Consider the following 18,054-nt stretch of genomic DNA (forward strand, 5'->3'; position numbering starts at 1 on the left):
AAGAACACTTCAGTCAGCTTCTCAACCTACCTTCTTCAGTTGACCAAAGCGCCCTTGACCAGATCCCCCAAAACCGCACCATCGAATAACTTGATGTTCCTCCTTCAATAGAGGAAGTCCCAAAAGCCATTATACAAATGAGTACAGGTAAGGCACCCAGTAAAGATGGGATCCCAACCGAGGTGTACAAGGTCTTAAAGGGAAAGGCGCTCCAGGCATTCCACATAGTGCTGACCAGCATATGGGAAGAGGAAGACATGCCCCAAGAACTCAGAGATGCCTCCATTGTAGCCCTATACAAGAACAAAGGCGCACGAGCAGCCTGCTGCAACAACTACAGAGGCATCTCACTACTCTCCACTGCTGGAAAGATCCTTGCCCGTGTTGTACTCAACAGACTCCTATCATCTGTTTCAGAGCAGAACCTGCCTGAATCACAATGCGGCTTCTGACCAGATTGCAGCACCATCGACATGGTCTTCATGGTGAGGCAAATGCATGAAAAATGCCTTGAGCAGAACCTGAGTCTCTACATTGTCTTCATAGACCTGACGAAGGTGTTTGACACAGTAAACAGGGACGCATTGTGGGTGATCCTTAGCAAGCTCGGTTGCCCAGCAAAATTCGTCAAACTGATCCAGCTCTTTCATGTCGACATGACAGGGGAAGTCCTATCTGGTGGAGAGACTTCCAATTGCTTCAACATCTCCAATGGCGTGAAACAAGGCTGTGTCCTTGCTTTGGTACTATTCAACCTATACTTCATCCAAGTATTACGACATGCTGTGATGGATCTAGACCTGGGCGTCTACATCAAATACCTACTGGATGGCTCACTATTCGACCTTCGCTGCCTGACTGCAAAAACAAAGACAACAGAGAGGCTCAGCTTGGAAGTTCTCTTCGCAGATGACTGTGCTCTCATGGCCCACCAAGAAAATCATCTCCAAACCATTGTGGACAGGTTCTCTACCGCAACAAAACTGTTTGGCCTGACTATCAGCCTCAGCAAAACAGAGGTGCTGTTCCAACCTGCACCAGGGAGGCCAACTAACCAGCCGTGCATTACAATCGGCAAGCAGCTTTCTAACATCAGCACTTTCAAGTACCTGGGCAGCACCATCGCCAACGATGGGTCCCTAGACCATGAGATCAATGCTAAGATCCAAAAGGCCAGCCAGGCACTTGGGCAGCTGCACTCCAAAGTCCTCCAACACAGCGGTGTAAGCACTGCAATGAAGCTCAAAGTGTATAACGCAGTGGTTCTCAGCTCATGCCTGTATGGTTGCAAGACATGGACACTGTACCGGAAGCACATGAAACAGCTGGAGCAATTCTATCAACGCTCTCTCTGGTCAATCATGAGAATCCGATGGCAGGACTGAATCACCAACCAGGAAGTCCTCTACAGAGCCAACTCCAACAGCATCGAAGTAATGGTCCTGAAAACCCAGCTACGATGGTCTGGACACATCATCTGCATGGACCCACAGTGAATACCAAGACAGGTATTCTATGGTGAACTGTCAGCTGGACTCAGGAAACAAGGTCGACCAAAGAAAAGATAAAAGGATCAGCTAAAGTCAAAGTTGAAGTGGGCCGGCATTACACCAAAGCAACTAGAACTTGCTGCCTCTGTCAGAAGCAGCTGGCATATCTACATCAGTCATGCTGCCACCACCTCTGAAGACGAACGACCTCAATGTCTTGCCGCTGCACATGAATGCCAACATCAGGTCGCAACCGCACCTCCCATAACAACTGGCACCCATGCCCCATGTGCCACAAACTTTGCACCTCAGTCTTTGGACTTCAAAGCCATATGAGGGTACACCACAGATGAAAATGCACAAAGACAATTGTCATTCTCGGTTACCGAGAGACTACTACTATGTTAATAAATTGGCATTTCAGTTTATGAATCAATTTATTGTGAGGTTGGTTGTTACAATATCAATTTCAATTACCTTCTTAATCCCTTTTAATATGATAAAATTGAATTTCTACAGATAATAAGAAGATAGATCCTTGATCATAGCAAATTCTCCAGACTACAGTTACCTTGTAAAGTTTAACTAAAAGATTTAGCTGGCCTTACATCATTTTATTTCTTTGCCTTTAAAAAAATTTAATATATTTTAAAAAATTTTGAACTTAACAAACATCCAATAAAATGGGAATTTATACTTAGAAATAGAGGATAGAACAGAAAAAGAGAATGTAACTGCAAATCTATTATGTGAAATTTGTTTTTAATTTTAAATGTATAATAAATTCATCATGTAACTTCTGAAGCTGTCCTGCTTGTCTTTGATTACTTCTTCTGGCCTTCCTTCTGCTATCTTCTATGTATTTAAAATGTTTTGGTGGTATTCCTTTCTTTTTTTGATTGCTCTATTCTGATCCTTCCACTCTACTCCAATTAAAACAAAAAATGGAAATTGGAAAAGGAAAAAGAAAAACAAAATTCTTAAAAAAATAAACATAGTCAAGCAAAACTAATTGCCACATTGGCCATGTCTTAAGATATAGGATATTCTAAATCATTGCAATTTTATGCCATTGAAACTTCCATTTTGAGACTCATCTCATTGGTCCTCTGGAATTATGACTAATCATTAAATTAATCAGAAATTTAAGAGTTTCAAAGTTGTTTGTCTTTGTAAAGTTGTTGTTATATAATTGTTTTTCTGGTTCTATCTATATCATTAACAACAATAGCGTACAGAAGTGTAATTATAGAAATAACTATAATAATGACAATGGAAACCACAGCTTTAGAAATAATAACTATAGAAATGACTATGATTATGATCATAGAAACCACAATTTTAGAAATTATAGAAATAACTATAATGACTATAGAAATATAGAAATAACTATAATAATAGAAATAAAAATTTTAGAAATCAAAATTATAGAAATAGAAATTGGGAAAATAATGTCAGTGCTCCAAATGAGGAAAATGATAATACCCAACACAATTCCCAACAACAATATATAAAAAATGGTGCTCATCCAAAAAATACTTGAGGTGTTAATGCCCCTCGGGGGGTGCCCTTCAGAGGGGTGCCCAAGGAACATCCCAAATACAATGAAGGTGATTCTTATTAGACTCTATTGATTTTCTTAATATTAATTTACCTTTTTCAGTTTTGTCTCCCCTCCAAATAGTAGGAAAGAATGAATAAAGAATTTAAAACTATGATTGGTAAATTATGCACCGAGACACATTTAAAATGGCCTGAAATTCTCCCTCTAGCCCTATTTTATCTTAGAAGCAGGCCTAGAGGAGACCTAAACCTTTCTCCCCTGCATATACATTACTTTTAGGGGGACATACTACTATTGCTTCCTATATACAGGTATTATAGCACCAACTGCATGAACTCCATGAATCTGGAGCTGCAGTACAAGCTGGACTACTAGATTTTTCTCTTCATGACCTGAACCCAGGAGAAAAAGTGTATGTTAAGAATTTCAAGCATACTGGAGCAACTCAGCCTTCCTGGGAAGGACCATTCCAAATATTGTTAACTACTCCAACATTTATAAAGGCTGGAGAAAAGGACTCTTGGATTCATTGCTTACATGTGAAGAGAGCATCTTCTGTTGAGACTGATTGACTGTACCCTATCACATGGATTGGAGATAATAATCCATTATCAAGTGGATGCTGTTTTTTGAGAACACATTGAATTCCTGATTTTTTTCTTTTTCCCTTATTTTTTATTGCTTTTCGTTTATTTTGATTAGAATATTTGATTTTTTCCTTTTTTCTCATTTCTTGTACTAAAGGTACATACAATTAATATTTTTTCTGCAGTAATATAAGTTAAATATATATATGTTCACATATATATATACATATATTCTTGCTATAATATCAATGCATACCCAAAAGCTTTAAACTGTGGGAACCTGCCATTTATTGATAAAATGTTATGGGACCGTGATTGATGTTTGTGTCTGATTCTAGAAAATGGGATAAAAAACAAGGAGCACAGACTTAGCCTGAATAGCGCCAAAAAGAGCACACAGGGAAAACTAATGTGAGACTTGAGGTTGTGACACTTGACATATGTTAAGTCGTAGGACTTCCTTGTATCTACACTCTTTTTGAAGTACTCATACAAGTACAAAATTTGACTATCATCCTGACTCCCTATATCCCTGAGAATGACAAAAAAATCAGACCAGGGAATGATGCTTCCCTATCAAAATAGAATTCTAGTTTTTTTTCCTTCTTATAGTATAGCAACTTCCTGTAGTCTTGGCTGCAAATGGGTAAGTGAAATATTACTGCATTCTGTCCTACAGACTTGTGGGATAGAAATTGCTTTAAATTGGACCTATACAAAGGCCTATTCGAAATTTATTAAACCCAAATAAGAGCCTATTTTGATTTTTTCCTTATGTTTTTTTTCTCTTCTTTTGATAATGGATTTATACATCCCCATAACTCAACATTGCATCCTAAGCTGAACTGGATGTTTTTTAACACCCACTTCGGGGGGGGGGGGGATTGTATTTTAATAAAAATCCAAGATTTTTGATTTTTTTGTTTGAGAAAAGATCTTCAAGGAAGAAGCTTGCTAACTCCTAAATCCAGAAAATGAACTGTTGCAGAAAGATGCCAGAAAACCCGCACTATATCAAGAAGATCCAGAACAAACTTTGGGTGTGGTTGATTGAAGTGACGTTTGATTGAACATTTATTGTAAATGTACACTTTTATGCCAAGAGGACTAACCCCTAATTTGGCTTTCTGTCAGTGGGCCTAGCAAAACATTGGTTTTGTTTTCTTTCTTTTCTATTCCTCCCTAACTACTCTAATTTCTTCTTAGAAAATTGAATATTGTATACATCTGTAGTTAGAAGTGCTTTAGGACTACAAGATGCTTATGTTAAATGATCAATGGGGAGACCATCTCCCAATGATCATCAGGGGAGATTGTAAATCTTAAAAACTACTCCGACTGTACTGTAGAAGATTTGGTTTAGCTATTCCCTTATTGTAACAATGGAGATACTTGGTCTAACAAGAATCAGGAATGTATTGGGAACTTTTAAAATCACTCCTCCCTAATTAGACATACTTTTGGGGAAGATAAAAGTTGTAAACTCCTGTTTGAACAATGAAGGTACTTAACTCAAACCTTATAGTGAAGCTAGAACCTTAAGTTAGGTCTATTTTTAGATCTAATACAAAAAGGAGTTAAGTACCTGTAAAGGTTAAATTAATCACAAAAAGGTCAAGTAACTTACAAAAGGCAAGCTTAACAAAGAGGTACTCAGAAGATATAATCTAACCAGAGAAGGTGAGAACCAAAGATGAGAACTAAGAATGGGAAGTCCTGGAAAAAAGTATCTACTGTGATTGGTAGATGTGAAAATTTAGGGGAGGTGACATAAGAGAAAATTTTCTTTAAAAGGAGAATTCAGTTCAGGCAATTGAGGGCAGAACTGAATTGAGTTCGGAGTGGAGTTGGATTCTGAACTCAGTTTAGGAGATTCAGTGGAGGACTGGAGCTTGCTTTGGAGACGGTCTTGTGGTGAGTGATAAGACTGACTCCCTCTCCCTTAGGGTCAGGGAAGCCACTTTGGCCTAGGCCTTTAACTACTGCTTGGCTCAGCCTGAGCCAGAGCAGTTTAAATTAATTCTCTCTTTCTGTCTCTCTCTCTCTCCTTCCCTCAATTCCTTCTCTCTTTAATAATTAAAATCTCCCTAAATCCCCAGCTGACTTGGGTATTTTCATATTTGGGAATTTCCCATGGTTACCACTTATTTAGATTTTAAGTCAAAACACTAAAATTATCCTTACAATTCTAGACATCTTGAGTTGTATGTCCCATAGGCATCTCAAACTTACCATATTCAAAACAGAACACATTAACTTTTAAATTCCATACAATAAAGTTTAAAATATTGTTTATCTATTTTTATCATCTTTTCTAACTTTATATTTCATATATGTATATTATAATCTTTAATTTATAGTATTAAAGTACGTATATAATTTGTAAATAAATATTCATAATTGGAGCCATGTACTGAAAAACTTGTTTTAAATTGGAGTGAAGATAGTTCTGAAAAAACTTATTGAGATAACTACTCTACCAAACTGTCCCCTAGCTGAGAGGTTTGAGTTTATGTTCTGTTTAGTTGATGTCAGTCATAAGTTCTCTATTTCAGTGAATGGAACAACCAGTTTAGATAGATCTTTTGATTTTTATTCACTCAATGATGGTTAGCCAATAATTTGTAACTTTGAATATTCTGTCTTCATTCAATAACTCTTATTTTTTATACCCTCAAGTCAATTTCTGACTCCTTTTTTTCCAGCCCAGATTTTTTTACTTTATTCCTAGAATTAACTCTTTCCACCCATTCTACTAGTATATTCTTAGCTCTTCCTTATTTGTTACCTCCCTGCTCTTAAGTTTAAGTTTTAAAGGATATGGAAATATTTCACTTTGAGAGTCTATAGTGAAATAGTCACTATACTGGGCAACTTTTAGTTTTTTTTTTCCATCTTCCCAGTCCTCATTCTCATTGTCACCTCAAGATAAATATTTTTGTTTAGGAAGTCTTCATTTCCCCTTAATTTTGTTCCTTATAAGTGGATAGTTAGCCTTGATGAAGTGGGAACTAGTAGAAATTTAAGATAATATTTATTTCAGCAGGTTTTTTTTTGTTCTTGAAAAATTTTTTTAGAATAATGTTTCATACATAGTTAAAAGTACAATTCAATTAACATCTTATTTGGCTCAAATAATAGTAATAGAGAACATTTACAAAGCACTACTCTAGAACTGCCTGGAGTCTGCAGTAAAAGCTTTTAATTAGAGGTATAATTTTGCTGGGGTAAGGAAATTTTAGATGTAATTTGTGCTAGCAGAGAATACAAACAGAAATATATTTTAGTAATTCTGACTCTTGTGGAAAGGAAAACTGAAGCAAGTTTTGGACTTTCTGCCACTCAGGTGGAACACACAACAGTTGGAATGTTAGAGAGAAGATATCGACAAGAATGACAGTTGATGGGGGGAGGGAAACTTGGAGAGTGACAGTTAGTCTTGTGGCTCTCTTTTTTCCTGGCCCTGGCACTGGAAGGAGCACTCTCTCCCTGTCTTGGGATAGAAGTACCTCTATTTCTGGATCTTTCCCAACTGTGTGCTCTACCTGGATTCCTGTGATCATGTCATCGAACAAGGGGAGGAGCAGTTTGAACTTAAGGCCAATCTTTAGGGGTGTCAGCTCGAAGAGACAGGTTCAACCAGCTCTGAAGGTCAGAACTTTTTCTTCCTCTTGCTGTCTATTACTAAAGACTTTGAACTTAAGAAAATTAGCATAGCTTATCATAGACAGGAATAAAAGAAACCCTCCACCAGCCTGCGAGGCCTAGCCTCAGCTCAAAAGCTGAGAGAGACTCAAACCCAATCTAGGGAATTCTGATTTCCTCTTCCCTGATATTTCCCTAATCCAAACTTGTTATTAAAATTCATCTTTATTTAAATAAACTGCAGTCAGACAAGAGTACTATCATTTCAGGGGGACATAGAGGGAACTGAACCCAAGGACAGCCATTCAACCATAAATTGTCCTTATCGAACCCTTGCTGGGTGACCTTGGTCTAGGGGGAGGCTTGTCCCTCAGAAGGGTCTGTGCTTACCTGCTCTGAGGAATCTTCAACATCAGTCAATAGAGAAGACATCTCCTCAGGCTATCATAGTTGGCATATTTCTCGGGAACCCTATTTTTCAAAGATAGCCTCTCAGCAGGTGGTATCTCTCTCCTTTTACCTCACCAGAATCCATATTCCCTCTATCTCTTCAACTCATGCATTCCTTGTTACAATACCTTCCTTATCCCTTGTACTACTTCTATCTTCTATAATCCCTTTAACTATTACAGCCTTTGTGATATTATCTTTAGTGTAAAGCTAATCCTCTTTTTTTATTTTTATCTTTAGATTAGAGTAAATAGTGGATAATATGAAAAACAAACAAACAAACCTCAAATCCACAAGCACAAATCAAATACCCTGGAATATAGGAAACCAGAAGTGACTTGACTGTTAAAGTAATGATGAATTAAAATTATTAGTTTATTATTTTTTCATTTAGGTGCTCTTAATTTACAAAGTAATTTGACACATTTTATTTATACCAATTAAGTGTATTCCCATTTAATTTAATTTAAATTTAATTTATTTTTTAAACTTAAATTTAATTTTACTTTTTTTAATTTTAATTTAATTTAAAACATTTATTATCTATATAATAGATAGGCAGCTAGATGGTCCAGTGTTTGGAGTGAAGAGTCTAGAGTCAGGAAGACTCATTTTAGGGAGTTCAAATTTGGCCTCAGATACTTATTAACTTTTCACAACAGTGGGCAAGTCATTTAACTCTGTTTGCCTCAATACTTCATCTGTAAAACTAGCTAGAAAAGGAAATGGCAAATCACTCCAATATTTTTGCCAACCAAACCTCAAATGTGGTCATGGAGAGTAGGACATGACTGATAAAATACTCAGTAACAACAACAACAGTATGCCACTTTTGAGAGTTAAATATTTTTTAAAAATCCTTACTATCTTCTACCAAACAAATTGGAGGGATATGGGGAAGGAATTTTTGGAACAGGCATATAATAAAATATGATAAAGACCAAATGCTCTTGAAAAATTTTAGTAGAGAGCTATTTTTATCTAGGATTTGGGGGATGAAGAGAGAGATATCATAGAGCATGTGATACCTGAGCTGAGTCTCAAAAGGAGAGAATTTAAGCAGGCAAAGGTGAAAAGGAAGGCTATTCCAGGGATGGGAAATCATCTGTAAATGGTATGGAGGTAAAGGAATATAAGAGGAAATCAAATCAGAGGTAGTACTGTTTGAGATATTTTGTGTATGAAGGAAAATAGTGTGAAATAAAGCCATGAAACAAAGTAGAATCAAGTCAGTATTTAGTAAATGTTTCTTATGTTCAAGGCATCTATGTTAAGCATTAGTACACAAAAATTGTGTAATCCCTGCACTTAAAAAGCTTACATTCAAATGGGGAAAGGCAAGGCATAAGACACTGAAATGGGCTGGGGTATGGAATAGAGATAAAGTTGATAGAGTCAGGAGTCAAGCTCGGAGTGAAAATGGCTGTCCTGGGTACTTCCTTTATAATAGAAGTTCCAGTAGTAACCATATTGTTGTTCAACCTTTGTTTTTGAAGAGGGCCTGTAATATACCAAACGGGGAAGTTACTTCAGGAGACCAGGGATTTTCTTGTGAGAAGACTGCTGGTATGTGGTGAAAAAAGAAGTCTGGAGAGTCAGGAGTGGAGCCTGGAGAGGAATGAAGGAGTGAAGTAGATTGGCATGTTTTAAGTGCTAGATTTAGAATTTGTGTTTTTTTTTTTTCCTAGAGACAACAAGGAACCACTGAAGATTTTTCAATAAGGGGATGTTATAGTCAGGTCTATGCTTTTGCATTCTATCATGAATACTGAAAAGGCAGTATAATTCTGTAATATATTTTAGGATCACATTTAAGTAAGATCAGTATAGGTGTAGAAATGAATATTTCAGCCTAAAATAATCACTTTTGTGACTTTAGTTAATTATCCTTCAAGAATAATGCTCATGAATTAATAGGGAAATACATCCTTTAAAAACATTTTTTGATGAAATTAAGCTCTGGATTAGTAAATATGTTTTACACCAGATATGAAACTTAGTGTTATTATATACTGTTATATATATGAGGTTAATAGTTTATTTCAAATAACATTATGAAACTATAAATAACAATGTATTATATAGTACAATACTTTTTAGGTGGTTTGTTTTGGATCATTGGTGGCTTAAAACCCTCTTGCCAGTGGTATCCCTTAATTTGTCAGTGTTACAGTTTCCTTTTAGTGGGAAACCTCTACATATCCATAGGTTCAAGTAAAATCAACAAGCAAATTCATTAATCACTGCATACTATGTGCCAAGCATTTTGCTTTTAAGGGCTAGGAATTAAAATAAGAGCAGAAATAATGACAGTGCCTGTTCTCAAGGAGCTTATATTCTAAAGGGGGGATGCCGATATTCTAAAAGGGAGGTAAAAATGGTTATGTAGAAGAGGTCAAGGAACATGGAGTAGTGCATTATAAAGAAAATCTGAGTCTTGAGTGCAGCCTGGAGAGAAAAGAAAACAGTGCTGGCTTGGGCCTGCTCTTTAAATTGAGGTTCTGGCAGCTGGTGGCCCAGTTGATAGAGAGCCAGGCCTGGAGTCAGGAGGTCCTGGGTTCAAATTTGGCCTCAGACACTTCCTAGCTATGTGACTATGGACAAGGCATTTAACCCTGTCCTAATTGTCTAGCAATTCACACACAAGTGTCTTTGTGCACACTCATCTACATCACAGATGAAAGCACACAAATACAATCATCATTCTTGGTTACCGAGAGACTACTACTATAATTGTCTAGCCCTGAATGCTCTTCTGCCTTGGAACTGATAACTTAGTATCCATTCTACGATGGATTATAAGGAATATAAAGGTGTATAATTAGAAAAATTTGGACTCCATCTCCCAGAATTCTTTTCTCTAAGGCTTAAAAAAATATTTTTTTTGAGAATTCTATCCCTTCATGGTCTCCAAATATAGATTTTAAAAATAATATCTAAAATACTCCAAGTATTACATTTAATAAGATTTATTAAATAAGCTAGAGTAAAAAGGGTACTAACTCAGCCATGGTTGGGAGAGAAGAGAGAGCCCTTTTTACTCTAGCTTTTAAAATAAATCTAATTAAATATAATATTAATTTTAAAATCTACAAAGGTTTAAATAAAACAAAAACAAAAAGTAAAATGAAATTTTTTCTTTGGAAATCACTAAAAACTTATACTGCTTTGGTCTTGCTCAGATTTATATTTGATGATGATTTTCAAACATTTTTTCTTTTTGGTTACCCTTTACATTCTGTATTTTTATTTTCCAGCTTGCTTGAGGTGTTATTACCTTGGGACTTTTAATTTACTTGTCTTAAAGTTAAGTTTGCAAAATAATAATGAGAGATTCAGCTGTGCATCTCCTATTGATATTAATAGCAACTTTATGGATTAGTCCCTTTGAACTCTACTGAAAATAACAGATGATTTTCAAGAACCATTTATATAGCATGTTTCCTGACTGATTTTTCTTTTAAAGGATGGAGTGGTTGGAAGGCAAAGACAAAGGAATGTTGATTAAAGTAGAATGTATTGAAAATATACTGTGCATTTAAGAATTGCATTTTATTTCCACATTCATTTAAGTGAATTATGTTCATGATGGAAATATTTGTGCTTTTGTTTTAAGGTATTGCTATCAGAGAGTCTGCAAAAGTAGTTGACCAGGCCCAAAGGAGAGTACTGAGGGGAGTAGATGACCTTGATTTTTTCATAGGAGATGAAGCCATAGATAAACCTACATATGCTACAAAGGTAAAATTTATAAGAAGAGCTTGCTTAATTCTGATGTGCAATTGATTCTTGACTGCATTAATGAAAGGGAGACATAGAATGGTTGATACACTAATGGGGGAATTTGAATGTTTTTTTATAATTGTTTTGGAAAATATGTATATCTCTTGTGGAAAATAACTTTAAAGATAAAATAATGAAGTAATACTCTGCATGTTATATCACAGTTATGTGGTTAGTTAAACATTGATCATTTTAATAATAATAATAATAAATAAAAGAAATTTGTTTTATTTGAAAAAAAAAACCCACTAGATACAACTGAAGTTTTATGTATGATGGATTTATCTGTAGGCTTCCAGGACTTCTAGCAGATACATTTTTTTTTTCATAGCTGGAAAGGGTATTAGAGACCATCTATTTCAGTCTTCTCTTTTTACAGATGAAGAAACCGAGACTTTATTGTTGAACTACAGTAGTATCTTCTGGAAGACTTCTTTGCATATATATATATTTACATATATATATATATATAATCTGTGTATATATATATGCTGATATATATATATACATACATACTTTTATATGTGTGTAAATGATGCACCATTCTAATGCTTTGAAGAAATATCATACTGTTACTGTTCATGCCTTAATTAAGTAACCAAAATTACCTCTCAGAAAAATGTATTTATTTCCAAGTTTTCTTCTATATACTATTGTTTCCTTGTTAAAATTTTGTTGGGAATATTTTTCCCTGGAGGATTTTTGCTACAAATGAAGTAGATAGTGTTTTATATATTCATACTCTTTGATCTGAAGTTTGATCAGTTTTCTTGCTGATGGCTAATAATTGCAAGATGACAGTATTAGAGGCTTGAAAAGGGCTGCAAGTGATCTTGATTCTGTTTTTAGGCATTACTTCCCTAGACATTTTTCAGTAACTCCAAAGAAGGAAGTCTCTCTTGCCAAGAGAATTTTGTTGACAAATAACCCTTCACAAGTCTGGAATTTCCATAATACATTATACCTAAATCATCTTCTGCTGCCATCCCCATACCTTTTAAAAATGGTAAATCCTGGAAACTCCCTAATGCTGTTTTTGCAATCTGTGACATGTGTAACAAGGGAATCACTTTAAAAGACTGATATATATCAATTTAAGGTCGCCAAGGAATCAGCTATGTAATTCCTAAATGAAAAACTCAAGTCAGCCGTCAGCCTTTTTTGGAGTTTAATTACAATAGGAGTAAGAAAGGAATTAGAGATAGAGAGAGAGAAAAAGGGAGAGAAGGGAATAGGGCTTAAATACCCCTTCTGTTTAGGCTGGGCCAAAAGGCCCAAGCCCTTAGATAGCTGGGGCAAAGAAAAGAGATCCGTCCCTATTACTCACGTGTCCAAAATGGAGAAACAGTCTCAGAGGCCCCCACCTTCAGCTTCCTTCAGAGCAAGCCTTCTCAGAGCCCACAGGAACCACACCGACCAACTCTCTCCATCTTCCCTCAGTTCTCCCATCTACCAATCACTGTTCATCAATTTCCCTGTGCCAATGGAGGCTCTAGCTTAACCCAGGACCGCCCAGAGGTTTCTGGCTTTTGCACATGTCTGTTGAAGGTCATATTTTCAAATGATTAAATCTTTACTCCTTTGCTACAGCCCTTTCTAAATCCTGTTAACCTGAGTAGGGTAGAGATTTGAATAATTAAATTTTGATCTAGGCTGCAGCCCTTACTCAATCCTATTAGGACTGAATAGGGTGGAGATTTATTCCAAGTATCTCCATTGTATCAATTCTAAAATCAATCAAGACTCAAAGAAATTCCTGTTCTATGCTTAAGCATAGGTCAAAGTCCTTTCCATTGTTCAGCAAAGGGTTTCTGTCCTAAAGTAATCTTAAGAAGGGAAGAGAAGGAACCTCCCATGCCAATGGGGTTCCCATTCCAATAGACTATCAGTAAGAAATTTTCCAAGTATGAAATATCCCAATGGTGAAATTTCCAACATTTATAAGTCTAAGGAAATTTGAGGTTTACACATGCGATACTGTAACTAATTCTATTTGATTGATTCTTCATAAATTAAAGCCCTTTTTTAATATCAGGGTCTAAAATGGACCATTTTATTTAAACTTCTGTTCTATGATAGTCCTATAATGGGGAACTAAAATATTTTTTATCACCGTCTATTCATTATCACTTTCTTTAATTGAGGGCATTTTAAACTCTCTTATTTGATTTCTTTCTAGGATTGATAATCCTGATTTCCTTTATATTTTCATAGGCTTTATCACATAATCCTTTAATGGTATTTATTTTTTTGTATTACATCTTGAAATTTTCAGTATCTCACTCAATTTGTGGGTCCTAGAAAAAGCTAAGATGCCTGACAAGGATTTAGTTTATTGGTTTATCTTCCTACACATTTATCTTATGTTTCTTGTTTCTATATATGTTATCACTTCTATTAGTAAATAACCTCCTTGAGGTTAGGGACAAGTTTTGGGTTTTTGTCTTTTTTAAAATTTATTTGTTTCCTTAGTACATGGTAAATGTTTAATAAATGCTTGTTGATTAACTAATGGTATGTATCCTATTCTTTATATAGTATAGTATCATCCTTAGTTTTTAAAATAATAAAAGTAATATTGGGAGGCAGAAATAGCACTTGTATTTTAGACAGGTCTGTTATGTCATTATTTTATCATATGTACATATATATGTAGTTAGTAGTCTCTGTTATCACGACAATGTATAAAATAAATATGTTACTACTGGGCAGGTGAGGAGGAATATAGAAATAAGTAGAATAAATTGGGTTGTATAGCTAAGTTATTTTTGGTAATTTTTACATATTCTCATTTATAAATTTAACTCCTAAAAAATAGACATTTGGTTTTATCATAAAATATATTTTTATGTTATTAATTATTTTGGCAAATTGTTCAATAATATGAACTGAAATTTAGCTCATTTTTGTTTTATCTTTCATCAGTGGCCAATAAGACATGGTATAATTGAAGATTGGGATCTCATGGAAAGATTCATGGAACAAGTAATTTTTAAATACCTTCGAGCTGAACCTGAAGATCATTATTTTTTAATGGTGAGCATTTTAAATTAAGGGAAATAAAGGGGCACCTAGGTAGCTCAGTGGATTGAGAGCCAGGCCTAGAGACGGGAGGTCCTAGGTTAAAATGTGCCCTCAGACACTTCCCAGCTGTTTGATGCTGGGCAAGTCACTTAATCCCTATTGCCTAGCCCTTACCACTCTTCTGCCTTGGAACCAATACACAGTATTGATTCCAAGATGGAAGGTAAGAGTTTTAATAATAAATCAATAAATTAATTAAGGGGAATGAAGTGTTATTTTTATCAATGATAAACTGCACAAATGAAAAAATGAAAATTTAAAAACTATTTAGTATCTTTTATGGAAATTTGAAGGATATGTTAAATGCCTCGTATGGGTATCCTAATGGAGTTGACAAGAAATTTTTCCATTTTTATGGTAGAAGAAATTGTGGTAAGATATATTTTCACTTTTCTTAAAAATTAAAAAAGTGATACCTCTTGATTTTATATTATCCTATTTCTAGTGATTTTGCTATAACTAATAAATCTTTATCTTTAATGTTACTTTTTTGAAAATTATTAAATATTTTAATTTTTTATGTTTTTGATCTTTAACATATTTTTAAATTAAAAAAATTTATTTATTTTAAAATATTTTTCCATGTTTACATGATTCATTTTCTTTTCCTTCCCTCTTCCCTCCCCTCCCAGAGCCAACAGGCAATTCCACTGGGTTGTACAAATATTATCACTTGACACCTATGTCCAAATTATTCATTTTTGATGTAGATTGATTTTTTAAAGCCTAAACCCCAAATCACAAACCCATATATACATGTGATAAGTGATGTCATATGTTTTGCTTTTGCATTTCTACTCCCATAGTTCTTTCTCTCAATGTTGTTAGCATTTTTTCACATAAGTCCTTCAGGAGTGTCCTGGCTTGTTGCATTGCTACTAGTAGCAGTACCTTAATATTACTTTCAATGATTTTTCTATATGGATAATCTGATTTTTAAAAAAAAGTTATTTTTATTATCATGCAAAATGTATTTCCATATTGGTCATTGTTGTAAGAACATACTCATACATAAACAAAATCCCAAAATAAAACTATAAATATACTGATGTGAAAGAAAACTACAACAGCTTTTTTTCCTCTGATGGTGAACAGCATTCCCTGCCATGCCTTTCAGGATTGGCCCAGATCATTGCTTGCTGAAGAGTTGCCATGTTTTCACATATAATCATCATACAATATTGCTGTTATTGTGTACAGTGTTCTCTCAGTTCAAATTATTTCACTTTGCATTAGTTCCTGCAGGTCTTTCCAGCTTTTTATGAAATGATCTTGTTTATTATTTCATATAACACAATAATATTCCATCACCAACATGTATCATAATTCTTTTAGCCATTCTCCAATTGATGGACACCCCCTCAATTTCCAATTCTTTGCTGTGACAAAAATTGCTGCTATAAATATTTTTGTACAAACAGATCCTTTCCCCTTTTTCATTATCTCTTTGGGATAAATATTCCGTGATAGTAATCAGTGGTATAGGATCAAAGAATATACACAGTTTTATAGGTCTTTGGGCATAGTTCTAAATTGTCCTCCAGAATGGTTGGATCAGTTCACAACTCCACCAACAATGAAGTATTGTCCTAATTTTGCCATACCCCTTCCACCATTTATCACTTTTATTTATTGCCATATTGGCTAATCTGATAGGTGTGAGGTGGTACCTCAGTGTTGTTTTAATTTGCATTTCTCTAATCAAGGGTGATTTATAACACTTTTTTCATATGCCTATTAGTGGCTTTGATTTCTTTATCTGAAAATTGCTTGTTTATATCCTTTGCAATCTGATTTCTTAAGACATCTTTTTAAACAAAGTACTTTGGCATCCTATATGGTTACAGAATAAAAAAAAAATCTAATAAGACTTGGAAGGGACCTCAGGCCATCTAGTCCAATCAGCATTTGAACCTGAACCTCTATTGCATATCTGAGAAGGGCCCATTCAATCTTTGTTGAAGAGTTCTTATGAGGTTTGACCCTCTACTATAAGAATAAGTGATAAGGGATAGAGGAAAATGCACAGATTGTTTTTAGGAGGAAAGGAGGAGAATTTAGACACAAACCCTGGGAGAAGATTCTGGAAGAAGAGGAGGATCTTGGGAGTTTGCTGGGTTTGACAGTCTCTCTTGATCTGACTTTCCTCTGAGCTGGTAAGGAGGATCTTCGCTCTGGCATCCCCTGGGAAAAGACTAATCTTGTGGAAAGATTAGGAATTCCTGGGTTGGAGAACTGTGTCAGAGGAGACCTGCCTTTTTCTGAAGTACAGAGATCAACCTGTCAGAAACAACTTTAAGGTAAACCCAAGGGTTTTATCACCTGGGATTTTGGGTTTACCTAGGAAGTCAACAAGGCTTTGGGTAAGGACTCAGTACATCTGTGAGTTCTACATCCTCAGCCTTTTAAAGACAATCTGTAGTGTATAGGTAGTCAGATAGCTTTTGGGGTCTAGATAAGATCAGAGAGTGAATAAGAAGGGCTTGAGAAGACCAGAATTGCAAACCCCACAAGGGGGAGCATAGATTGGTGGGGGGAGTTATAGTTGTGTAGATTTAGTACTTTAATTATTGTTTCCCTACCTTCAATAAACTTTTTTTTTTAATTGCAAGGGTGTGCTTCACTGGCCCTGGGAGGTTCCTAGTTGGGTCCCCCCCCCTTCATTTCCAGTCCCTCTAGATCCCTTCCATTAAGCTATCTCCTTTTGGATATAGTTTTCTCTTTCACTACCTTCCAAGTACTTTTAGTTCTTTCATTAGATGTTAGAAATACTCTGTTAGGAAGTTTTTCCTTGCAATAATCGAAAGGGTGTCTCTATAAAGTATACTTATTTCAATTAATTTTCCTCCTGGTACCCAGCAGAACTAAGCCCAAGATCCCCTCTGCTTGAGACTTTCAGAAAACCAAATCAAACTAAATTGTTAGATAGCTTCTTCTTTTCTTTTCTAGGCTAAACATCTCAAGTTCTGCCAGTTGGTCCTCATGACATGAGATAGAGAGACTCTTCACCATTCTGACCACTGTCTTTTACATATATATATCTGTACCTTATTACTGGCTTTTATAAAATTGGGGCTTAGAATATCAGAGTACTTCATGAGACACTCGTCTCCCTATTTCTGGATACTATGCCATACCAAACTTTTGACTATTTTAAAGTTTTCAGTTCATTAAAATAATTTTCAGATGAATGGTTTTTTTATGTTGTTCACTTGTTCAGTTATATCTGATTCTTTGTGACCCCGTGGGCTATAGCTAATCATGGGATTTTCTTGGCAAGGATACTGGAGTGGTTTGCCATTTCCTTTTCTAGAAGATCCTTTTGTTAGGTGATCAGAGTTTAAATGATCACACCTGAAGCTATATCAGGGGCTAGAAAAAATGAGGGTTATTTGTGGATTCTAGTTATTCCTGTTGTCACTTTTTTCTGTTACCAATCTCTCTCTCTCTC

The 18,054-nt window shown here is 35.3% G+C and overlaps 1 protein-coding gene across 2 annotated transcripts in view; it reads left to right on the top strand.

Annotated features, from left to right (window-relative positions):
- Positions 1–18,054, top strand: part of ACTR3B (actin related protein 3B) — a 136,059-nt gene that overhangs the window by 51,761 nt on the left and 66,244 nt on the right. For both annotated transcript variants that reach the window (XM_007504647.2, XM_056799948.1), the window contains exons 3-4: positions 11,353–11,477; positions 14,445–14,555. In XM_007504647.2, coding sequence (XP_007504709.1) covers positions 11,353–11,477; positions 14,445–14,555 — 236 coding nt within the window. The remainder of the gene's footprint in view (positions 1–11,352; positions 11,478–14,444; positions 14,556–18,054) is intronic.

This window comes from Monodelphis domestica, chromosome 5 (assembly GCF_027887165.1).
Source record: "Monodelphis domestica isolate mMonDom1 chromosome 5, mMonDom1.pri, whole genome shotgun sequence".
Classification (NCBI taxonomy): Eukaryota; Metazoa; Chordata; class Mammalia; order Didelphimorphia; family Didelphidae; genus Monodelphis; species Monodelphis domestica.